The sequence below is a fragment of the Haliotis cracherodii genome, unplaced genomic scaffold, assembly GCF_022045235.1.
Source record: "Haliotis cracherodii isolate W230 unplaced genomic scaffold, xgHalCrac1.p SCAF_19, whole genome shotgun sequence".
NCBI classification, from domain to species: Eukaryota; Metazoa; Mollusca; class Gastropoda; order Lepetellida; family Haliotidae; genus Haliotis; species Haliotis cracherodii.
In genome coordinates this window covers 7533768-7560706 of record NW_027266274.1, presented here as the reverse complement: position 1 = coordinate 7560706, position 26939 = coordinate 7533768, and the positions used below count along the sequence as shown (strand labels likewise).

The following is a 26939-nucleotide window of genomic DNA, read 5'->3' as shown; positions in this document are numbered from 1 at the left end:
TATTTTTCCCTTGTCGCGAGACAAAATGTGCTGAACAGTTGTAGGGAACATGTTTTAGATATCCCTAATATGGTTCCCATGGATGTTATGACCCAGAATTGTGTCAAACTTGAATATTTGGCAGGTGAACATTTTCTCGTGTGTGGCTCCCTTACTCCATCCCCTGCTTGTTGCAGAACAGCCAAGGTTTGAGGAAGATCGGACAGTTTCGTGTCAGGTAGATCATGAATAATATAAGCATTTTATTTACATATGCAAATTAGACTTTAAATTTTTTAATTTTAATGACAGGAGCCCTCAAAAAGGGTACTGAAGCCACAAAGATGTAGACTTGCTGAAATTGTAGACTTGATACGGGGTGTTGTATTGCATTTGTGTGTTTCTCCTCAACTGGACATTGGTATTTCAATATCGTATTGTATTGAAATCATTTGTAGTAGATATTTTTACTGCACATTGAAACATTTACAATGCAATTTTTGCAATGCTGACATTAATATTTACAGTTCTGACGTTAGTATCCAACATTTAAGGTTCTGACATTAGTATTGCAACATTTAAGGTTCAGACATTAGTATTGCAACATTTACAGTTCTGACATTAGTACTGAAACATTTAAGGCTCCACCATTAGTATTGCAACATTTAAGGTTCTGACATTAGTATTGCAACATTTACGGTTCTGACATTAGTATTGCAACATTTAAGGTTCTGACAGCAGTATTCAACATTTACGGTTCTGACAGCAGTCTTGCAACATTTACAGTTCTGACAGCAGTATTGCAACATTTACGGTTCTGACATTAGTACTGCAACAATTACAGTTCTGACATTAGTATTGCAACAATTACAGTTCTGACATTAGTATTCAATATTTACGGTTCTGACATTAGTATTCAACATTTACGGTTCTGACAGCAGTATTGCAACATTTACAGTTCTGACATTAGTATTGCAACATTACAATTCTGACATTAGTATTGCAAAATCTATAGTTCTGAAACTGATATTCAACATTTACAGTTCTACCATTAGTTTTGCAAAATAATGTGAACAAATGTCACTTTAGTGTAACCATGGCAATATTTTCTGATCTTACAGTAGTTTGATCATTTTCTGAACCTCTTGGAGGTAAAGTAAAATCATGTGTTCAACATTAACATGATTAACAACAGAGCTTAAGCAAATGGAACACTTAATGTACAAAATATCTATCCATCAGTTTCAAAACAGGAAGTACTGAAGAAAATTCATTCAAAAATACTTTTTGAATATGATAAGTATCAAAAAGCGTTGACCTCATAGAATGATAACTAATATAAAAAAAAATATGTAAATTTCCAAGCGAGTCAACATTACGATGAAATGTTGCGAAGCATAGAAATCCAAGAGGAAGATAAAGTTTGACAAGTGAAGAAGTTTTCTAGGAACATCTCCCTACAATCAATATTTGAATCTCAACTCCCTTTCTTTTCACAACATTGCTACAAACTGAACGCAACCTCAACACAAACACAGACATTTTTCCAGAAGAATGAGACATTGAAATTCATATTTTCAGAAATCCTGTTTTAAGAATAGTCAAGCGAGAAAATAAATGTTTAGCCGCCCTGCCAAACATGGCTACCAATTGATAAACCATTGCTATAGGTTGACAGAGGAAGGGTGAACTCCCAATGAGAACAATCATATTAGCTCACCCATTTGCCAGTACACAATATAGTCCATATGAAAATGGCGAGAGAAAAAGATATATTTCTATATGTGTGCCTGGTAGTGTCAGCTTCTATCGCGAGCGCATCTATTCTAAGAAACGTCATGAACAATATTTTATTCTTCAGCAGCGACACTCAGAGGAACCTTTTGAAAACACAAAGCACACTCCGATCCACATGCGACAAAAGCTAGAGTCCCCTGAAGTATTCTGTGTGCTATGACACGGCAAAATGTCTTTCAGGGCTACATCCAGTACAATGACAATCGCCATATTACAGTTTAATTGCAGAGTAATCAGGTGAAAGGTCAGCAGGTTTTTCGTTGTGGAGTTTCTTCAGGGGACAACCTACTGGGTGAAGAGAAAACTCAAGTTTTGTGATCTTACAGTATTTGTGATACAAAAAATTCACTTTTACATAAATTTAAGTTTTAGTCATTATATCTCATATTTCCTGTCACCAATGGGGGATACAACATATATCTCCAACCCTTTTTATAACCACCTCTTTCTATCACCAATGGGGATAAAAAAGATATAAGCATCCTTTTTTGTATGTAACCAATGAGATAAAACTGATATCACCAACCTTTTCTGTAACCAATGGGATAAAACTGATATCACCAACCTTTCCTGTAACCAATGGGATAAAACTGATATCACCAGCCCTTTCTGTAACCGTTGGGATAAAACTGATATCACCAATCCTTTCAGTCACCAATGGGGATAAAACAGATATCACCACTCCTTTCCATAACAAATGAGGATAAAACAGATATTGACATCCCTTTATGTAACCAATGGGATAAAACTGATATCACCAACATTTTCTGTAACTAATGGAGATAAAACTGATATCACCTCTCCTTTCTGTAACCAATGAAGATAAAACTGATATCACCAACCCTTTCTGTAACCAATCGGGATAAAACAGATATCACCACTCCTTTCTGTAGCCAATGGGGATAAAACTGATATCCCCACTCCTTTCTGTAACCAATGGAGATAAAACTGATATCACCACCCCTTTCTGTAACCAATAGTGATAAAACAGATATCACCACCCTTCTCTATCACCAATTACCCTGTTTCTCCGCCACATAAACATCACATGTTTATGCATCTGAATGCATCCATCAGTTCTGTAATGTTTTCCTGGAGGAAGTTTCCTACAATCTGCATCAATATTCCAGGTCTAAAAACAATCCTGACACCAAGATAACAACCCTTGGCAATGCACCTAATACAGTGTGCAGCAGATGCATAATGGTCGCATTCAGTCCCTCAGGCAATGAAACTCTTGTAATGCAATTCAATTAACCCTTTCTTGTGAAGAATTTTAACAACAATAGCCTCCTGACATCAACATTAATGCTGTTAAGTCTATACGCTATAATTACTCCCCTTACATTAATATACACATTAACATCTGTCATTTTGCAAATCATGGAGCATCCTTTAAAGAAAGGTATTGTTCTTAGAAGCATCCCTGTTTCCCTAGAGCTTTTGAAGATCCGGGGTAGAATAGATCTTCAGCAACCCATGCTTGCTGTAAAAGGCAACTATGCTTGTCGTAAGAGGCGATCCCAATTACGTGGATCGATGCTCATGATGTCAATCACTGGTTTGTCTGGTACAGACTCGATTATTTACAGATCGCCTTCATATAGCTGGAATATTGCTGAGTGTGGCATAAAACAACAAACAAACAATCCAAATCCCTAGAGCTCTAAACTTCTTCTACCCACATTTATGTCAATTACAGCTCTAAAATACTTCCACTCACAGGTCTGTTAATTACAGCTCTAAAATACTTCCACACACAGGTCTGTTAATTACAGCTCTAAAATACTTCCACTCACAGGTCTGTTAATTACAGCTCTAAAATACTTCCACTCACAGGTCTGGTAATTACAGCTCTAAAATACTTCCACACACAGGTCTGGTAATTACAGCTCTAAAATACTTCCACTCACAGGTCTGTTAATTACAGCTCTAAAATACTTCTACACACAGGTCTGTAAATTACAGCTCTAAAATACTTCCACACACAGGTCTGGTAATTACAGCTCTAAAATACTTCCACTCACAGGTCTGTTAATTACAGCTCTAAAATACTTCCACTCACAGGTCTGTTAATTACAGCTCTAAAATACTTCTACACACAGGTCTGTTAATTACAGCTCTAAAATACTTCCACTCACAGGTCTGTTAATTACAGCTCTAAAATACTTCCACTCACAGGTCTGTTAATTACAGCTCTAAAATACTTCCACACACAGGTCTGGTAATTACAGCTCTAAAATACTTCCACACACAGGTCTGGTAATTACAGCTCTAAAATACTTCTACACACAGGTCTGTAAATTACAGCTCTAAAATACTTCCACTCACAGGTCTGTTAATTACAGCTCTAAAATACCTCCACACACAGGTCTGTAAATTACAGCTCTAAAATACTTCCACACACAGGTCTGTTAATTACAGCTCTAAAATACTTCCACTCACAGGTCTGTTAATTACAGCTCTAAAATACTTCCACTCACAGGTCTGTTAATTACAGCTCTAAAATACTTCCACACACAGGTCTGTTAATTACAGCTCTAAAATACTTCCACTCACAGGTCTGTTAATTACAGCTCTAAAATACTTCCACTCACAGGTCTGTTAATTACAGCTCTAAAATACTTCCACACACAGGTCTGTAAATTACAGCTCTAAAATACTTCCACACACAGGTATGTTAATTACAGCTCTAAAATGCTTCCACTCACAGGTCTGTTAATTACAGCTCTAAAAAACTTCCACTCAGGTCTGTTAATTACAGCTCTAAAATACTTCCACACACAGGTCTGGTAATTACAGCTCTAAAATACTTCCACTCACAGGTCTGTTAATTACAGCTCTAAAATACTTCCACTCACAGGTCTGTTAATTACAGCTCTAAAAAAAATAATTCCACTCACAGGTCTGTTAATTACAGCTCTAAAATACTTCCACTCACAGGTCTGTTAATTACAGCTCTAAAATACTTCCACTCACAGGTCTGTTAATTACAGCTCTAAAATACTTCCACTCACAGGTCTGTTAATTACAGCTCTAAAATACTTCCACTCACAGGTCTGTTAATTACAGCTCTAAAATACTTCCACTCACAGGTCTGTTAATTACAGCTCTAAAAAAAATACTTCCACTCACAGGTCTGTTAATTACAGCTCTAAAATACTTCCACTCACAGGTCTGTTAATTACAGCTCTAAAATACTTCCACTCACAGGTCTGTTAATTACAGCTCAAAAATACTTTCACTCACAGGTCTGTTAATTACAGCTCTAAAATACTTCCACACACAGGTCTGTTAATTACAGCTCTAAAATACTTCCACTCACAGGTCTGTTAATTACAGCTCTAAAATACTTCCACTCACAGGTCTGTTAATTACAGCTCTAAAATACTTCCACACACGTCTGTTAATTACAGCTCTAAAAAAAATACTTCCACTCACAGGTCTGTTAATTACAGCTCTAAAATACTTCCACTCCCAGGTCCGTTAATTACAGCTCTAAAATACTTCAACTCACAGGTCTATAAATTACAGCTCTAAAATACTTCCACTCCCAGGTCTGTTAATTACAGCTCTAAAATACTTCCACTCACAGGTCTGTTAATTACAGCTCTAAAATACTTCCTTTCCATTTATTAGAGCTGTACAATATTTCCAGCTATTTTCTGTTAATTACAGCCCTCAGTTTCAATTCATAACAGCTCTGTGAAACTTCCAACCAACTTTTTAATTAATTACAGCTCCACAATACTTCAGACAGACATTTCTATCAATAGAATATGTACAATGCAGCCAAGTATTGATGCCAAACTGGGTATAAATTGCTCATATACTCAAGTCATCACTTAAGTCTCCTGGCCTTACTTCTTCCACAGGGTTCCTCCTCCAGGTGATCCTGTACTTCCTCCAACCCACACACTCTGAATCCTAGTTCAACCCTTCAAGAAACAGTTCCTTCATCATGTCAGAGAGTTTGGTATAACCGCTGGTATATGTCCATGTATGATACCAAATGATGGGAATAAGTTAACACCTCGTTCAACTATTCAAGCAACAGTTCCAACAGATGAAATACGGTATAACCGCTGGTATATGTCCGTGTATACTCCAAAATGATGGGGAATAACTTCAAACCCGGTTCAACCATTCAAGCAACAGTTCCAACAGATAAAATACGGTATAACCGCTGGTATATGTCCGTGTATACTCCAAAATGATGGGGAATAACTTCACACCTCGTTCAACCATTCAAGTAACAGTTCCAACAGCTGAAAACTATGGTACAACCGCTGGTAAATGTCCGTGTATACTCCCAACTGGGGAAGCTTGTGAAGGAGCTGGTTGTCGGTGGGTGCAAGGCACAATGCCGTGTTTACCGACAAGAAGTTACCATTGTCATCACCAAACCCTGACAATAGATAGCTAGATTATGATTCCCTCCCAAAATGTCAACATGCGCAAGGAAGTCGTGATTCATCGAATCGCAGGGAAACCAATTGTATGATTAGTTAAGAGTTGTAGTTTAACAAATCTACGCTGTCAAAACAAACATTGTACCACCGAGTAGATCTACCTTGTCGCTCGCCCTGATATTGCGTTACGCTGTTCAAATCTGGTGTTTGTCTCCCACTATTGTGAGAACTGGTCAAGTTCAAACGTCAAAGTATCCTTTGAATGAAGAAATGTTTAAATTTGTGAGAGCAACATCTGAACCGTTGTAGTCCTAAGACTGATGAGTTTGTTTACTTGTATGCTTTGTGTCTTGTCCTGTGTGGTCATTAGTAAAAGTAAAAACTGCTGAATCATCACTTTCTGTCTCTGAATCATCAACACTGTGTCCTGAACACCTTATAAACTAATCTTTCATAATACTCTACGTGGTTCAAAACTAACAAGAAAATCAAAAGGTCCATGTCTAGCCCTCATGGTACAATATATAAAATGTCAATGCCAGATATTAACCAGTCTGGATTATCTGACAAAACATAGTGTAAAAGGTGACATAGCAGTGAAAATTATATGAATGGATCACTTTTGTTTGCAAAAAGGGTACTCATGTCCAACTCCATTTACAAGTCAAATATTTAGGGTGTCCTTAGATTCAAATACAAGGGACCAAACCTCAAGGGAACCTTTATTTTGAACACTGCTCAATGTTTCAATAAAATTATGATCAAACCATGCTGAATCAAGTTTCAGAGTTACAGAATCCGCCATTCCATACACAGAAAAAATGCTAAAAATGTCAGCGATAAATGAAATATGTGAATCAGATGGACAACATGGCTGCTGAATGGTGAATCAGATGGACAACATGGCAGCTGAATGGTGAATAAGATGGACAACATGGCAGCTGAGTGGTGAATCAGATGGACAACATGGTTGCTGAATGGTGAATCAGATGGACAACATGGCAGCTGAATGGTGAATCAGATGGACAACATGGCAGCTGAATGATGAATCAGATGTACAACATGGCAGCTGAATGGTGAATCAGATAGACAACATGGCAGCTGAATGATGAATAAGATGGACAACATGGCAGCTGAGTGGTGAATCAGATGGACGTGTCAACTCAAGGCATCCATCAACTTTATTGTGTTTTCTACACTCTCACCCACTCATCCGCCCACCCACCCACTCACCCACTCACCCACCCACCCACTCATCCGCCCACCCACCCACTCACCCACCCACTCCTTTAGTTTGAGCCAATACAGCTACAACTGACCAGGCCTTAAATATATGTTTCAATAATTAGGTTGTAGATGAACAATAAGCCTAGCCTGTCTCTATTGTTCATAATTGAGAGTATGGATACCAGTGTATCAAATGTCTGTAGCCAATATAGATTACTTGCAAGTATGCACATTAACCTGCCATTTTTCTGACATGTACATGACAAACACATTCTACTATTAATAATTCATCATTTTTAAATTAGACAGACACAATATTCATCTTGTTAGTTGTTGTGCATAGTGACTAATGTTACAAATATTATTCATCACATTGTTCAAATAACTTCAGTTCGTTCCATTAATATTCATAATGTTTGATGTTTGATTGAAATGAAAAGTAGATTTCATTCTGCTGAACACAGACAGTATCAGATTTTGATAGCCCCTCATTGTTGGTTTTCTGGGGGTCGAGGTGTACGGTTAGGTGGGATGCTAGGTGGATGGTGAGGTGGAGGGTGAGGTGGGTTTGGTGGAGGGTGAGGTGAAAGGTGAGGTAGGGGTTAGGTGGATGGTGAGGTGGGGGGTAGGTGGCGGCCAGTTGGATGATGAGTAGGAGGGTTTGGTGGAGGGTGAGGTGGAGGGTGAGGTGGAGGGTGAGGTGGATGGTGAGTCGGAGGGTTTGGTGGAAGGTGAGGTGGAGGGTGAGGTGGATGGTGAGTCGGAGGGTGAGGTGGAGGGTGAGGTGGGGGTTATGAGGATGGTGAGGTGGAGGGTGAGGTGGATGGTGAGTCGGAGGGTTTGGTGGAGGGTGAGGTGGATGGTGAGTCGGAGGGTGAGGTGAAAGGTGAGGTGGGGGTTAGGAGGATGGTGAGGTGGAGGGTGAGGTGGATGGTGAGTCGGAGGGTTTGGTGGAGGGTGAGGTGGATGGTGAGTCGGAGGGTGAGGTGGAGGGTGAGGTGGGGGTTAGGAAGATGGTGAGGTGGAAGGCAGGTTGGGGTTAGGCGAGGACGAGAGGCTTGGTGGATGGTGAGGTGGGGTAAGAATAAACTTGACAGTATATGATAGGGTGATTTTGTTTCAATATTTCTTTAAATATGATAATTCAATGTAGTTCAATCATGTAACTAGTTTTCAATAAATAATAAACAAGTATGGTAGCAGTATCAAGATATAGGTATTGCATTCTATATTCACTTAGATATGGTCAAACAATGCAACTTGGGGTTAACTTAATGTCACAAATATAGAAGGCCCCCACTGTAGAAGCAAACAATGAACACAACCTGCCCCTGTCACACAGGACAAATAACCGAGGGTGGAATACGATGGATACAAGAAACAAAAGACTTCAATGATCCCATCTATTGCAGGGCGGTCGGGTAGCTTAGTGGTTAAAGCGTTCGCTCGTCACGCCAAAGACCCGGGTTCGATTCCCGATATGGGTACAATGTGTGAAGCCCATTTTCTGGTGTCCCCTGCCGTGATATTGCTAGAATATTGCTAAAAGCGGCGTAAAACCAACTCACTCATCCATTGCAACATCAAACAGTTCTCCCAAATATAACAACCATACAGTCTTAAAGGCACAGTGCATCACAACCCAAACCACAAGTTCCAAACTAACAGTAGCCTAGTGGTTGAAGCGTTCATGCGTCATGCTTTGAAGGGCTGGGTTCGATTCCTAATTTCTGGTGTATGTTGTGTCAATAATCTTACCAATGTAGAACAGGATGCCCATGGTAATATCACTCTATACTACGGCTGGGACGAGTCCAAATTTACTACCCAGATACCCGACCCCCTATTACCCTACCCTACCCTACCCCCTATTACCCTACCCCCTATTACCTTACCTTACCCTACCCTACCCTACCCTACCCTACCCCCTATTACCCTACCCTACCCTACCCTACCCTACCCCCTATTACCCTACCCTACCCTACCCTACCCTACCCCCTATTACCCTACCCTACCCTACCCTACCCCCTATTACCCTACCCTACCCCCTATTACCCTACCCTACCCTACCCTACCCCCTATTACCCTACCCTACCCTACCCTACCCCCTATTACCCTACCCTACCCTACCCCCTATTACCCTACCCTACCCTACCCTACCCTACCCTACCCTACCCTACCCTACCCCCTATTACCCTACCCTACCCTACCCCCTATTACCCTACCCTACCCTACCCCCTATTACCCTACCCTACCCCCTATTACCCTACCCTACCCTACCCCACCCCACCCCACCCCACCCCTACCCGGGTACCCACTGTAGGTCTCAAGAGTTGGTACAAAATGTTCAATTGGGAATTGTTTTACCAGAGCCCTGCAAAAAGTGTTAGGAATAGTATAAAACAATCTGATCGGCTGAAGCTTTGTCTTTACTCAAACATATAAAAATCAGAAGGAATGTGTTCATAGTCAAAAAGAAATGTGAACTTTAGTGAATTGTACTAGTGTAACCATGGAATTTTATCGTTATTGTCATTTAACCATATATCACATGACTAGCCACGGGTCCGGGTAGTCCTGTGGGTACCTAGGTCCAACTCAGGACCCACCCGACCTACCCATCCGAGCCCTACTCTATACTAAGCTTTGTTTCAGGATTAAGCTAGTCAGTGAACCAGCCTTCAAAATTCTGAGCCTGAGACGACTAAATTGTGCTGTGGTCAAGAGAAAATCCATTGAGGGTAGTCCTCATTGACTAGTAGAATTTGAGGGTTAAACTTCTGAAGCCGTTTTCAATGCTTCAATTCTGCTACAAATTGGAACTGAATAAAACTGATATAAATGTAAACAGTGTAATCATTCTTGTCCTTTTCAAGATACAAACTCTGAGGACTAGTGGAATAAAGTTTACACTAGATCTTTAGACTAGTCTTAAGGGAGTTTCTAAGGCTGGGGACATTCTAAGCCATCAACCAAGACACCGAGTCTGCCTAGCTGATACATTTAGCTGCTCACACAACAAGCATGGGTTACTAGAGACCTATTCTAGCCTGGAATCTCCAAAGTAGTAGATAAACACTATTTGACCTTTTTCATGAAACCAATGATTGTGTGATCTGGGATTTGAACCAAAGTTCAGCTGATCCTGGAATTGGTAAGGGACATAACTCTACTCTGCTCTGCACCTACTGAGAACATAAGCTCAACAAAGGCTTCAGGGCAGTGACACACAAATATCTAAAAAAAAGCAAAAAGTATCCAATTTTGTCAAATGAATTTTTTCAAGCAGTAGAATTTTTTCAAGATTAAGGCATCAATTTGTCGATTATTACATCAAGACCAGAAAAGAAAATGATTCAATATTCTTGAAAAATGATTGTCAGTGTTGCTTTAAGCTATGGGATCAGTAATCAATAGAGCCTTATTGAGTTTTCATGTTGTCTGTCACAGACATGACCTGGTTGTGCTTGCTATTGTTTCTGGAGTGGAACTTCAAATCCCCTTGTCTTTGTGCAGACCTTCGTGAATCAAGCCCTTATCAACTGCCACAGTTTATGTTTAGAAAGTTTATAAACTTTGCCATGATCATATGTACCATAAAACAATGGCCCCTTGTTTGTGATACAACATTCTTACAACGCTCCGATATTGTTCATGCTACAATTAAACGCTATCATAACATTTTAGAAATGTCAAAAACTGTCAGTGATAATTTGGCAGTTTGAATACACAAACATTTACAGAATTGGGATTGGAAAATATTGCCACTCACACCATTAAACACAAATGGCTCCGAATGATATTATTTCCTTAAAACGCATTAAGGCCAAGCTTAAAACTATATTGTTTGGGAAATAATCCATTTCGGAACAGTAGGTACATTTATGCTGATGTTTATGAAACAATAAAAAGTCAGTCATTAACGATGGATATATTTCTTGGCTATTTTCATTTTCATAGTGGTCAAAGAGTCTAATGTTATCAGGGACAATCTGAGTAATAAAATTGGTTTGTGTATTATTTGAACCCAAATAATGGTCAATTTTACATACATTTTATCACACATGCATCATATTGTTTATGAATTGTTAATTTGTATCACATATGCATCATATCACATGCGAACATCACACATGCATCCTATTGTCCATGAATTGTTAATTTGTATCACATATGCATCATATCACATATGAACATCACACATGCATCATATTGTTCGTGAATTGTTAATTTGTATCACATATGAATCATATCACATATGAATATCACACATGCATCCTATTGTCCATGAATTGTTAATTTGTATCACATATGAATATCACACATGCATTGTAGCGTTCATGAATTGTTAATTTGTATCAGATGCATTGTATTGTTCATGAATTTAATTTGTATCACATATGAATATCACACATGCATTGTATTGTTCATGAATCGTTAATTTGTATCACATATGCATCATATCACATATGAATATCACACATGCATCGTATTGTTCAAGAATTGTTAATTTGTATCACATATGCATCATATCACATATGAATATCACACATGCATCGTATTGTTCATGAATTGTTAATTTGTATCACATATGCATCATATCACATATGAACATCACACATGCATCGTATTGTTCATGAATTGTTAATTTGTATCACATATGCATCATATCACATATGAATATCACACATGCATCGTATTGTTCATGAATTGTTAATTTGTATCACATATGCATCATATCACATATGAATATCACACATGCATCATATTGTTCAAGAATTGTTAATTTTTATCACATATTCATCATATCACATATGAATATCACACATGCATCGTATTGTTCATGAATTGTTAATTTGTATCACATATGCATCATATCACATATGAACATCACACATGCATCGTATTGTTCATGAATTGTTAATTTGTATCACATATGCATCATATCACATATGAATATCACACATGCATCGTATTGTTCAAGAATTGTTAATTTGTATCACATATGCATCATATCACATATGAATACCACACATGCATCATATTGTTCAAGAATTGTTAATTTTTATCACATATTCATCATATCACATATGAATATCACACATGCATCGTATTGTTCATGAATTGTTAATTTTTATCACATATGCATCATATCACATATGAATATCACACATGCATCATATTGTTCAAGAATTGTTAATTTTTATCACATATGCATCATATCACATATGAATATCACACATGCATCGTATTGTTCATGAATTGTTAATTTTTATCACATATGCATCATATCACATATAAATATCACATATGCATCGTATTTGAGAGGTATCATATTAAACATGCATAATATCACTTATACATTGTATCTCATATTCACATGGCATGCATAATATCACCAAATCTTGGAACCCACATGCACACACATGCTTTGTATAAAGTGTTTGATATCATGCATCATAACAACAGCTCCAAGACTCATGCACACATGACAAACATCAGTATAACATTGCATGCATGAGACACAAGTGCAGGAATATCCTGCCATTAGATGGTAGATCGCGGGACAGCGATTGTATCTGTGTGAGCGAAACAAAGAGGCAGGCATGAGAGGGGGCAATTATGACATCAACTTGTACGGACAATGTCTGTTTGAGCTGAGAGAACAATCAGCGCCAGTTTCACACACACACCCCAAATATAACATTTGTGTCCAAACACAATCACACACCTAGACGCATAGACCAAAGAAAGGCCTGTAATTGATGAAAAAGATAATTATCTTACTACTGTCTTATTGATAAAATGTGGACAAGCAAAGATTCCTTTCTACAGCCATACCTCATTAACTGGAAGTGGTTGAGAAAGTCAAATATATGATAAACCAGAAAGGTGTTTGGATTACCTACAAAAACAGAAGCAGCCCCACCCAAGCCTTTCACTGACGACCCAAAACTTTCAAATGAGATGATATTTTTAACATGCCCTTTGACATGCTCTTACAAACAATTGTAAAAAAAGATGAAACAATAACTAGGATACTTTTTTAGATTCATATAACTGTAATCACTGAAATCAGTCCATAGATCAAGTCTATAACATGAGGGTGAGGGGTCTATAACATGAGACATACACCGTTTACAGTGGTCACTGGAGGAATATTTAAGCCATGTGAGGGTGGCCTGTAAATAATCAAGTCTGGACCAGACAATCCAGTGATTGATATCATGAGCTTGGATCCACACCATAGGGTTTAAATGACACACAATCAACCAAGTCACCTTGCCTGACATTGATCCATTAAGTAACTCCTTACGACCAGCATAGGTCACAGTAGATTAATTTCACCTGAATTCCAATAGTGGCGCAAAACAACTTTCACACATGTTAAGCAATGAAACAATAAATACTATTTTCTTCAGGCAGATAGAGCTAGTGAAGCTAAAGAAGTAAGGTTCATTGTTCAATTATCATGTATAATCACTATCATCAAGCCCTTTTAATACATCGGGGTTCGATCCCTGGTCGTGTAATACCAAAAGACGTTAAAAGATGGTACTTGTTGTTACCCTGTCTGGCGCTCGGCATTAAGGGGCTAAAACAAGGACTGGTCGGCTCGGAGTCAGTATACTATGTCTGAGTGGGGTATTCATGTTAAACTGCGGCATGGTATCTCAGCGAGCTAGCACTATAAATTGGCATCAGTCCGGACTAGTACAAGCAGCCACACAAACACACACACGTACATGTACATGCATGTCGCTATATAAGTGCAATAATCTTGGACGCGACGTTAAACCCCATTTCACCTCACCTCACCTTTTACTACAATTAATTAAGAATGCTTATTGACTCCAAAAAATCAATGTAGATACTATTTCCCCAAAGACATATTCCACATCATCAGGAATATTCACAAAAGAAAAACACCATAGATATTATTTCCCCAAAGACATATTCCACATCATCAGGAATATTCACTAAAGAAAAACACCATAGATATTATTTCCCCAAAGACATATTCCACATCATCAGGAATATTCACTAAAGAAAAACACCATAGATATTATTTCCCCAAAGACATATTCCACATCATCAAGAATATTCACTAAAAACACCGTAGATACTACTTCCCCAAAGACATTTTCCACATCATCAGGAATATTCACTAAAAACACCGTATATATTATTTCCTCAAAGACATATTCAACATCATCAAGAATATTCACTTAAAACACCGTACATACTATTTCCCCAAAGACACACATATTCCACATCATCAGGAATATTCACTAAAAACACCACAGATACTATTTCCCCAAAGACATATTCCACATCATCAGGAATATTCACTAAAAACACTGCAGATACTATTTCCCCAAAGACATATTCTACATCATCAGGAGTAGGCCTAAAGCACAGCCTAATACTAACAGCACAGCGGAATAAATCATCCATCAGTGGGTCAATTTCAACACGAGCATGTGGTCCAAAGAACTATAAGAAACAACTACCTTTCAAAAGACTAATTACAATGTATATCACAGGTAAATGAACAGGGTAATTGTGTTGCGATCTTATCACACATATCATTGTTACCTGTACAACTAAAACGTCTGGCCTCCATGTGGGCAGCTAGCACGACATGGTATTGTGAACATATCTCACCACTGGGCTTATCTCTCGCAACTTCACGATACAATTCATTGCCACGCTTATCCATTGCTCAATACAATACGAACTAACAATCACAGGCACTTTTAGATAGTGCTATGCAGGACAAGTCTCAAAGCATTTGGCCCAAATTTCATCATATTATTATAACTGCATATGAGAGAAAGCAGCGGACATATGAAAGGGATTATGGTTTGGGGTATACAATCAATCACTTTATTGGTACAATCGTTTATTGATCTTATTGCCCTAATCATATGAAAGCTCGAACAACAATGGCGAGTTGGATCTATCCAGGTGTTCATGACTGGCTCAGATTTACATGGCAACTACAATAGATCGTACCGCATGACGCGTCTTCAAACAAACAATTGCCGCCAAGATAATATAAGATAACAGCGCAAGTTCTTTTAATATTACAGCAACATGCAAGGTTTGATCCAGGAATATACTGCTTAAAATAAGTTAAACAACACCTGATTTTTAACGTAACAATTGGGTGTTATGGCATGACAGATTAACTATTGTCATATGAAACAATCGGGTGGTATGGCATGACAGATTAACTATAGTCATATGAAACACTCGGGTGTTATGGCATGACAGATTAACTATTGTCATATGAAACAATCAGGTGTTATGGCATGACAGGCTAACTATAGTCATATGAAACAACCAGGTGTTATGGCATGACAGGTTAACTATAGTCATATGAAACAACCAGGTGTTATGGCATGACAGATTAACTATAGTCATATGAAACAATCGGGTGTTATGGCATGACAGATTAACTATAGTCATATGAAACAATCGGGTGTTATGGCATGACAGATTAACTATAGTCATATGAAACAATCGGGTGTTATGGCATGACAGGTTAACTATAGTCATATGAAACAACCAGGTGTCATGGCATGACAGATTAACTATAGTCATATGAAACAACCAGGTGTCATGGCATGACAGATTAACTATAGTCATATGAAACAACCAGGTGTTATGGCATGACAGGTTAACTATAGTCATATGAAACAACCAGGTGTCATGGCATGACAGATTAACTATAGTCATATGAAACAACCAGGTGTCATGGCATGACAGATTAACTATAGTCATATGAAACAACCAGGTGTTATGGCATGACAGATTAACTATAGTCATATGAAACAACCAGGTACTTGGGCATGACAGTTGAAATGTCATAGTCATGTGAAACATTTGGGTGTTCTTTAACTTCTTTTGCATAGTATAGTTCACTGTGCTGTATTCTGCTTATGGGGGTGGTGGGGTAGCCTAGTGGTTAAAGAGTTCACTCGTAATGCCAAAGACCCGGGTTTGATTCCCCACATGCATGGGTACAATGTGTGAAGCCCATTTCTGGTGTCCCCCGCCGTGACATTGGTAAAAGCAGTATAAAACCATACTCACTCACTTACTGTCTATGAAATGTCAATCAAAGAGGCTGCTGTTCATAAATGTCAGCTAGACATTAAAAGGTAACTTTGTTCATGCATAATTATAATTTAATTATAAATAATCATCCATACTATCTGAAAACATTTCTGTATTTTGGACAATGAAGGAAAAAGTAACGTGAGCAGTATTCACAGGATTTCTGTGTACCACGATTTGAAATGCTACTGAAAATGTATCCCAATACGATAAGAAAATACAATATATATTGTGTTTTTCAAAATCATGAATATCTTCATCTTGTAAAGTTTCCAGAGGGACAAGCCAATAATTTTATTTGTTTGTTTTTAATTTTGAACAAAACTTGATTCATGTGATCAAATAGGTGAAACTATTCGTGACCAGCTTCCTGTATATATATAGTGTGTCTGTTACATATGCGTTGTGAACATAGCATCATCCAACAACATGAAATAGTCAGTAATGTGCGGGGGAAGTCAGATTTATGGGTCCATGTTCATTCAGGTTCATAAATTACAGATGAAAGAACGTACGCAAGATTGTGGTCACAATACATGAATCATTGCTGCAATAAATTGCAACACGAAAGTCAGAACAAAACCCATCACTATTTTTACCATGGCCATATGAAAAGGATGTAAAACTAAGTAAAAATAGTCATGTGACTTATAAACACTCCTTGGTGCATATTGCTGCAAAGAAACGGCCAGCATAATTATTGTTTACTTTATGCAAGGATAAATCAACTATGTTCAAAAAGCGAATAACAGACTAAATAACTGTCATACAACTGGAATATTGCTGAATGGGTGTTAAAGAACAAACAATAACAATTATTATTATTATCATCATCATCATCATCATCATCATCATCATTATTTGATAACAATAATAATATTACTGATTGTAAAAACTATGGATCATAAACATGAATGTTGATCTGTTTTTAAGAAACATATTTTTCAGAAAACCTTAACAGCAAAGGGTAATATAGGAAAATGTTGCAGAAAGAGACAGTTTTTGTCAATAAAAACATTGGCGCAAGTCCACATAGGTTTTGGGTTTCTTCAGGGCTAATCTGGTTGCTTTGTGTTTTTATGTCGGAACTATTCCAGTTATATCCTGCAGTTGACCACTGAAGAAGAATATCAAAAATCGCTGAGAATTTCAAACACTTATCTATGCTTTCCAAAGATGTATTCACAAAATCGCATTATTTTAAATTTGTCTTTCAAGATTTTTCAACACAGAATTTAGAAGTACATTTATTAATGATATCAATACACAGAATAAAAGGTATAATTTTTTGAAGGTACACACATTTCACAATACATGTCAATGAAATGATTATTTCCCAAACATCCACAGACATTAATAAAATTCCAAAATAGTTCTGTGCATTTAAATTCAAGACACCAGGTGTCAATACCTTGTTATCAAGCAGGGTTTACCTTGTTATCAAGCAGGGTTTACCTTGTGTTCAAGCAGGGTTTACCTTGTGTTCAAGCATGGTTTACCTTGTTATCAAGCAGGGTTTACCTTGATCTACAAAATTTGTGGTTAGGGACACCAATAATTAATTTCAAGAGTCCTATAGCAATCAAATGGTGTAATAAACTGTACTGTAAGATTTTACAATTACTTAAATTTAAGTACCTTTATATTTCTTGTGATGAATTTGGTACAATAAATATTGTACATCCCTCAGGATGCAATTATTTTGTGTGTGTCTATTCTATACATTTGTATGTACTGGATGCACACGTCTGATTCATGTACAACCATATCAGGCAAACAATACTATAGTACCGCATCGTGATCATATTGAGCAAGAGCATGTTACACAATTACACACACCCACTTAGTACTTAGTACGTACACACCCTACCCATCTTGACACTCAACCTACCCACCCCATGTCATCTCTATGACAAACAATATCACACATGGAAATTAGGGGGATCCTGGGCCCACCTGCACAAAGCGAATCTTAGCGCTAAGATGATTGTAACTCCCATACTTTAACATAGGCTTACAATAGTTGTAGTGCTAAGATCACTTTGTGCAGTGGGTCCTGGTTCTTGAGACTTGATGCTATAGTATTATTAAGCAAGTAGCCCTTAGTCTTTTTATATCATTTTTTTCTATTAAGGTCACACCAAGGACACCTAATTACAGTACTAAATATATCCATATTTTTCTACTCTATTGACATGCACATGTATACACCAACATTCAAACAAATACCTTCACACCACAAGCATTTCTTTACGCACAGACCAGACTGGATGAAGTTGCATAAAATCACAGCACCAAAATTGTTTGAGATTCAAGATTTGAGACATAAAAATATAACCTTTCTAGTTAAAGCACTTAATTCAGGCACAGAGGTAAGGACTAGGTCATCCAACTGAACAGTCTGTGTAATGTGCAATGTTAACAGCGATAGAAACTACCATTTTTAGTCCACTAGTCCTTATAATGATAACATAAAGCAAAACCCTTAAAAAGGGATAATTTCTACTAGTCCTAATGATACCTTAACTATTGAGCACTTTGGCAAGGACTACAGGACCAGTGCCAATTTCTTACACTGGTTAATGATATCCCAAGGGGTTGTAGAATGTCATGTTTAAAAGTGTGCTTACATGGCATTACTATCAGGCTAAAATGTTTCAGTCTCATGTCTACAGCTGTATAAGAAACAATATAGATGTACTCACCCTCTAGAATATCTATATTTATTTTTTGAAAGATGGTTTAAATTCCAAACCAGTAGATCAGTATTCTGTAATGATCACGTCTAACCAAAGAGTAACAACATAGCCCCATGTCTGAGTGAACCTCGTTTTAAGGATCTGTTCGTATTTCATCTTCAATCTTGCCGGAGAGGGGAAGGTCCGGGGTTTGATCCATGGCCGTCATACCAAAAGACGTTAAAAGATGGTACTTGTTGTTACCCTACCTGAGCTCGTCATTAAGGGGCTAAAACAAGGACTGGTTGGCTCGGAGTTAGTATACTGTGTCTGAGTGGGATATTCATGTTAAACTGCGTCATGGTATCTTAGTGTGCTAGCACTATAAATTGAATTTAAGATTATAATCATGTACATGACAATGGGCCACAAGGCCATGATTAGTGGCTGTGTTTTATCGTCAAAGATATAATTCAAGATGACTGATCATAATTTACCCTCTAACCATTCGACATTCAATTGTTATTGTCAATCAATATAATGCTGACGAAGTGCTATTTGATATCAATTCTTTCTTCTAAAAGTTCAATCATTCCTTTGATCTCTGACTGATTATATACAAACATTTATCATCAACATCTAAGGTAAAGTATTATATTTATTAAAAATACTTTTAACATTATAAATCAAATTTGTAACATATAATTTCTGAAATACAAAAAATACCCATAATCGATGATGAAACTCTTAGAACAAATCGAAATGTATCCGATGAATTCCCACTGTGATGTACTCAACATATAATTTCTGAAATACAAAAAATACCCATAATCGATGATGAAACTCTTAGAACAAATCGAAATGTATCCAATGAATTACCAGAGTGATGTACTCACCTAAAAATCTCTCACACATTTAGTTTCAACCTTTCATTTGAGCAACGTTACAAAATTAGTCATCATCACATTGAAACCTTCAATTCATCCTCTTCATGCTTTTATACTAGCATCATAGTAGAAACACCATGTTGGTCACAACTGCTACAAAAACAGTCCCCTCGTATATTATTAGGTTATGTGGGTATTTGTGCCGTAGGAGAGTGTACCCAAGTATGTCATGCAACAATGACATGTTTAAAAGCTTCACCTGCCCATCATGCTTGTCATACAGCCGGTTTGTGATCATCTACCATGAAAAACTAAATACACAGCTACACATGGCCACACGACACAACCTATATTTAACATCTATATATAGTGACGAAATCTTGGTCTACGTGAGAGTTGTACTTGCCTTGTAGTATTAAATCCCACATTAGCTACACGTGCTGGGGTAAGACAAGGTCAAACACTCTCTCCTGGTCTTTTCCTTGGAAAGCTTAAAACCTGGTTCATGCATAGGGTGACTTGCATATATAACTGATACACAATGTGCCTATCTTTGTGTATGAATATAAGCTCTGATGCGTTCAACACCCTGTCCCCATTCAAATAGGGGGTGTGGTGCCTTTTGTTTGAAATAATGGTCTGACCTCTGTTTTCTATAAGCCCGGGGAATTGTCCTTCAAATAAGATGGAAAACTTGCAAGGCAAACTTTACAGTGTCTATGGGTTCCAGTGAAGAATGGCCTACAATGCCAACATATCATAGAGCAGGCAAGTAGCATGAACACATAGTCCCCAAATATTGAGGTACACTTTGTCTACCCAGATAATAGACACACAAAAAGTCTGAATCTTGAGTAGCTGGGAGAGGGGCTGTATTTGCCTGCCACTAGGCCCAATCACAACAAAATCAATTCATTATCTAGCATTGCCGTACGTTAACAATTCCCTTTATCGGTAATAGATATCAGAAAAATAAACACTGGACCCTTTAGGCGTAACCCTGTGTAAAACAATAGTCATAGACGCACGTACCAAGGGGCCCCATGTTCAACAAACACTTAGAAAGATCATTTCTACTTTCTTTAATAGCAAACCGTGTGTCGCTAGGTCCTGAGCGGTAACCGTGGTATGCACGGGGTGGGCCGACTGTCAAAATAATAAAGACGAACAAACAATACAAAAAGAAGACTAACATTGACAGCACAGACCGTCAAGATATCGGCGAATAACAATGGGGTGGGCTGATAAGAGTGGAGGTAAAAATCAATGGAGTTGATTGAAAACTAAATCTTACCAATTATGGTGGAGGTAGATCTGATATTATGCCACATCGTGTTATAAAATGTTGAAGTTGTGCTGTCGAATGCCTGCCGTGTGGACCTAATCGATAGAGGTACAATAGCAAACAATAGCCATGAATCGCGTTGGCCTGGCCCACGCCATTAATATCTAGCTCGCTAACTCAGTCCCGTCGGGTTATCTAAGTTGCTCAACAATGACAACCGACCAGCTGTGCATTAAACAAACCCTCCAACCCTCATGTAACCAAAGTACTTACTTTCATGTCTGTAACCGGAATGGTAGTTGAAATAGCTGTCGAAAAAGTTCGAGTTATGTCTTCACGTCAATTCACGCCGCCATGTTTTGAGCGTGAAGAGCGACGGTATTGTCACTTCCGGTTCTACTTTCAATTCCATTTCCCTTTTTGGAATTTCTCTTCGTACGCTCTTGTTGCAAATGGAAGCGTAATCAAAAGTTCTCAAAAGACATAATTGATCGTCACTCAACTGACATTATGCAAAGAATGTAACTGAGTTGACCTCAGACTGCACAGGTAGGTTCTATTTATAGTTCTCTGGTTCTGCGAATCTAATGAAAAACGAATTCGGATTATGAATGTACCCATCATCATCATCATCATCATCATCATCATTTCTACTGCTAACAGTAACAAAATTATGTATTTAAGCTAAAATCTAACTATGCTTTATAAAAAAAATATTTTATAGATTTTATAGATTTATTAATTAATTATACCCCGGTTAATTACAACTATGATAACACATCGCATTCAGGAATTATTTCTTATATTGTTACAAATTTAATATACAATAAGAATATACACATGCATACTACATAACGTTGACAATATTTGGCAATGTTGTCATATAGTTTCATTCCGCGTGCCAACATTAACACCGTGAATTAAAACAACTTTACAAAATGAAAGAATTCTTAGCATACATCGCCATTTTTCAGTTTCATTTCAATGCGAAAGAAAATATTGTGCGAGGAGGGTGTATATTATTTCAACCACTTTTGGACGGGAAGCTGCGCGATTTCTCGGTACATTTATTTGACAATCCCCGTGGGTGTTTAGGGTCAACGTTAACAATAGCGTCAGTACCAGGCCATATTGTACCGACCGTTTTGGCGGGAACCTCTAGCACTGAATGGGCACAGAAATACCGGCATGCATCACATCCTTTAACAATCCAGATTTATTTAGACTCTGTGGTTATTTTTAGCTTACTAGGATTTATCAACACCCGAGTTTCTTCAGATTGATATGCATTTTACTTGCATTTTTGTACGTTGTTTTTGTCAGTTTGATATGCATTGTATTTATATTTTTTGTTGGTTGATTTTTTGCTTGATTTGCAATTCACTTGCATTTGTGTAGATTGAATAAATTTGTTGTAAGTAAAAATTATTTATGTTCCGTGAATATTTTTGCTTTTCAATAAATTCAGACCTTTTTTTCTGAGCGTTTCTTACGTTTTTAATAAATGTTGACAATTCACTTTCTTTAATCAATTAAAACCTGTGTTATTATCCTATTTAGTCGTTTTTCTTTATATTGTTAGCTTAGCTGATTCTCTTAATATACAGTATATTAATAGAATCAACTAAGTTTAACAATATTCACTGTATTTGTTCACTAGCTGATTTTGATAGGAATATTTACAAGGAACCATTCAAACTTTTTTCGGTCTCGTTACTAAAGTATTTCCTTCTACGCTAAACCACCATTAGGACTGACCCTGTTTTCTATAAATACAAATTTGTTTAAGCTAGGTGGTTGTTTAAAGTGAAAAAAATAAAACCTGTTTCTTTTGAAACGGTGTTTACTATTCTCTGTAAAGAACTAATCTCTTGTGAATCTTGATCCGTTTATCCTCGGTGTTTATTTTCAGTTTACAAATGAATTAAGTTTGTTTTTAAGGTCTATTAATATTGATAAAAAAAAGTTCAACTAATGATCTATCGATATTTATACAAAGGACATGTTAACACGCCGTGATATTGCAACGAGGCAGATTATATTAGAGAGACGAAACATAATATGTCTACTACTGCATGCAAGTTGACGATCAAGACACGATAATGCTTTCTAATGTCCCCAAATGTCCATCTACAAACATGTCCATAACATCAAGTCGATTTAGGGACATCATGTCACCTAATGGGTGAATTTACTCGGGCTTAACACTGACGAAGTATGGATGTCATTCCCGACTGCACATATTCAAGAAAATAGAACAGTTTAACAATATACCTGCCTTGGGTGTTCCCTATCATCAGTGATGGTTAATACTTGCAACAAACAACGGGGTGGTATATTAACAACGCAAATATTATATGGGTCATTTTAGTTACCACTGAGTTGCGTTATCTTTATATGTCCACTGTTTTTTCGCAAAATGATTTTGTCGTTTCATGCAACTGTCTTGTGCAACACAAATAAACTGTAGAAGCGCACATAAAATCTTAAGATGGCAAAAGTCGTTGCAATACAGGACGGTGACATCGCATGTCTGACTTATATACATCAGCGGTGACTCGCAACATCTCGGTCGGCGCACAGTGGACCATAAAGTGAATATTTAAAATAAATATAAAAATGAGCAAATATTTTTTTGGTAATCAATTAAAACATGTGTTATTGTGTGAAATGAATATCAGTGACATGATACAGCTGTTACTGTTACTTGCAAACACGGAAATCAGCGTCATTTAATGTTTATTAGCATAGTATTTATGTTGAGTCAACGTTTACGCCGTTTGTAACAACATTCCTGCAATATCACGGCGGGGGATACCACGAGGGGAATAGAACCGAGTCTACACCGCGAGGAGAGAACGCTATACTACTACGCTACACAAGATGAAGGAACAAGATAATGGATCTCTAAATGAATTTCATGTAAAATTTATAAAAAACAGTAAGAAAAAAATACACATTAGAACATTATGTGTTCAAGGAAAATAAACAGGCAACTATACATAGGTAAATTATTAATAAAAAATATGACCACTTATTGGTCACGTACATGCGTTTCTTACCTGAAGGGATCAGAAGGTCACAGCGCAACACCTTTTTTGATACTGTTACTGCCACGAGACGATTCGAGTGAAGTATACGAACACGACCCTAAACATATCTAACACCTGTATACATACAATAACACGTGTAGACAACTCTTCCATGTAGTTACAGGCTCAGGCCAATTGCCTTACGGAAATATTATCAGCAGCAAATCCACGATATTGATGGATATAATTTAATATAGTTAATACAATCAGCACGGACTGCGGCTCCTTTGCCAAAGATAAGGGAGACGGCTTGGGCTCTGAAGTTAAATAAGAAAAGCTTCCCCCTTTTCATAACCGTGCTCCGATAGTTTTCGTTCTCTGAGAAACTGAGCACAATGTGTTGTCTGGAGATTTAAACCATTCTTTCATGGAGTGCAGAGGCACGTAAAGCTTGAGATCACCACAATGACTTTTCTCAAAGATCCTTCTCACGAAAACCATCTCAGTGTGTAGCCCCATACAAATCGTTCCACAACACAAGAGGGACTACCCTGGCCAACAATCTATGAAGCGAAGGAAGCAAAGCAACGTTACGACCAGACCTTATTGTTCATTTTCTAACTTTCCATAAGCTTGTCAATAAAAAAATGGATCTAATTGTGTATAAGACATTTATTTCAAAGTGTTCATATCCGCTGGCTTTTGAAATCCAACCCTATTGGCACGTGCAGTCAACAGCGATATATGGGCTGAAAATACAATGCTACTGTATCCATACCTCGACTAACTAAGAATATGTCATGCTTATCATTGATAAATTCCAATATCACCAAGATATGTTTCATATTTGATTTGTTCAATTTCTGTGCACGCTATAATACCCCTCTGTAATTTATCATCCTCCGTGTTCTCTCTAATGTTAAGGCCATAATCTTGGTTAATTTGTCATTCAAGCGTTAGGAATTTAATTCTTCTCTGTAGACACGTTAACACTGTGAGTCATACCAGCGATTTATAATTAACGAAGGTTAACAGTACAAAATATTACTGATTATTTTACTAGCTGTCATTCTGAACGTAATAAATACCGAACAAATGTAGGTACCCCATGTTATGAGTTACGACACGTCTCAGTTGATTCTTTGCGCATAAGTGGAAGATAGACCATACTCTTAAACGTGCTGTGGAAATAATAACGAAGAAAATATCTGGAATTGTCTGAGCCTCGAGGGATTAATATGGTCAAAGAAGTCAAGACTGTGGGATTACCCCGATCTTATACGGCACCCTTAAGTCGCCATGTTATTGTTGAGCATATTTTAGTCATTACAAGATAAACTAGATCGGTAGCTAGGATTGCGACGCTTTGACATTTATGCCCGAATCTAGCTACAGGATTGTTCAGAGAATTGTTAATCATAATTTGCTCTCGAGGCGCAGACATGTTTTTATCACAGACGGGCCTAACACAATTACTTTACAATAGACAGGCTTAATTTGATTGTAGAAAAACGAACGGACAATGATGTACTGGGGTTTTGTCAGCGAGGCGTCTCGTGACCGTATATATGCATGTAAGTAATTATCTTTTCTGGTTGGGGAGCAAATTTGATACTTTTGATTTGTTGAAAAGTTTTTTAACTTAAGTATGTGAACAAATTAATAATAAACCAACCCTGAAACGACTTTACAAACAATATAGTTGTTATATATAGAAAGTTAAATGTTTTCATATTTTCCAACTTCTAAATGCCCATTAAAGACTTGATTAACGAGCAGAAAAAAAGATCTATTTGTAGTATACTTGTCGTTCAAACGCCCATCAGAGTAGAGTTTTTCGTTTTTTGTGTAACGCCGTTATCCGCAATATTCCAGTTATAAGACGGTGGTCTTAAATAATCGAGTCTGGACCAGACAATCCAGTGATTGACATCATGAGCACCAATCTACGCAATTGGGATACGATGACATGCCTCAAGCAAGTCAGCGAGCCTGACCACCCGAGTCTGGACCAGCCAACCCAGTGATTGACATAATGAGCATCAATCTACGCAGTTGGGATACGATGACATGCCTCAAAGCAAGTCAGCGAGCCTGACCATCCGATTCAGTTAGTAGCCTTTTACGACAAGCATGGGGTTGCTGAACCATTCGAAATAATTTGTCCCCGAAAGTTCTTAAAAATATAATTATGCTTCTAATGGTTGGAAAAAAATTGTCTGCCACAAAAAATACTGTTTTTTTCATAGAAAATAATATTTTCGCTTATAGCTTTGATTAAAAAAAAAGATATATCTGGGCTCAATACAAATTCCACGCCCCTCCCCTCGTTCATTTTCAACAAATAAAAAACTTCAAAAAGTGTCGTTTAGAAAGTACAAGCTTCGCCTTTTGACGTTCGAACGGTTTTGACCGGAAGTACATTTCATGGGGGATCCCAGAGTTGGACATTTCTCTGTTGTTTCCTCTGCTCACCACGATCTTGAGGATCGGCAAAAAAGGACAGTAAATTATCA

At 37.5% G+C, this 26939-nt stretch overlaps 1 protein-coding gene across 5 annotated transcripts in view; it reads right to left on the bottom strand.

Annotated features, from left to right (window-relative positions):
* LOC139466724 (transcription factor SOX-13-like) overlaps positions 1-20608 on the bottom strand; it is a 247890-nt gene extending 227282 nt beyond the window's left edge. For 2 of the 5 annotated variants that reach the window (XM_071248378.1, XM_071248381.1), the window contains exon 1: positions 20513-20608. Coding sequence is in view for 1 of the 5 variants with exons in the window: in XM_071248376.1 (XP_071104477.1) it covers positions 20116-20134 (19 nt within the window). In the remaining 4 variants the exon portion in view is untranslated. Of the gene's footprint in view, positions 1-15014; positions 15036-20115; positions 20259-20512 lie in introns of those variants that run through there. The other 3 variants (XM_071248376.1, XM_071248379.1, XM_071248380.1) reach the window with 3 other exon arrangements.
* Between the last annotated feature and the right edge of the window lie 6331 nt (positions 20609-26939).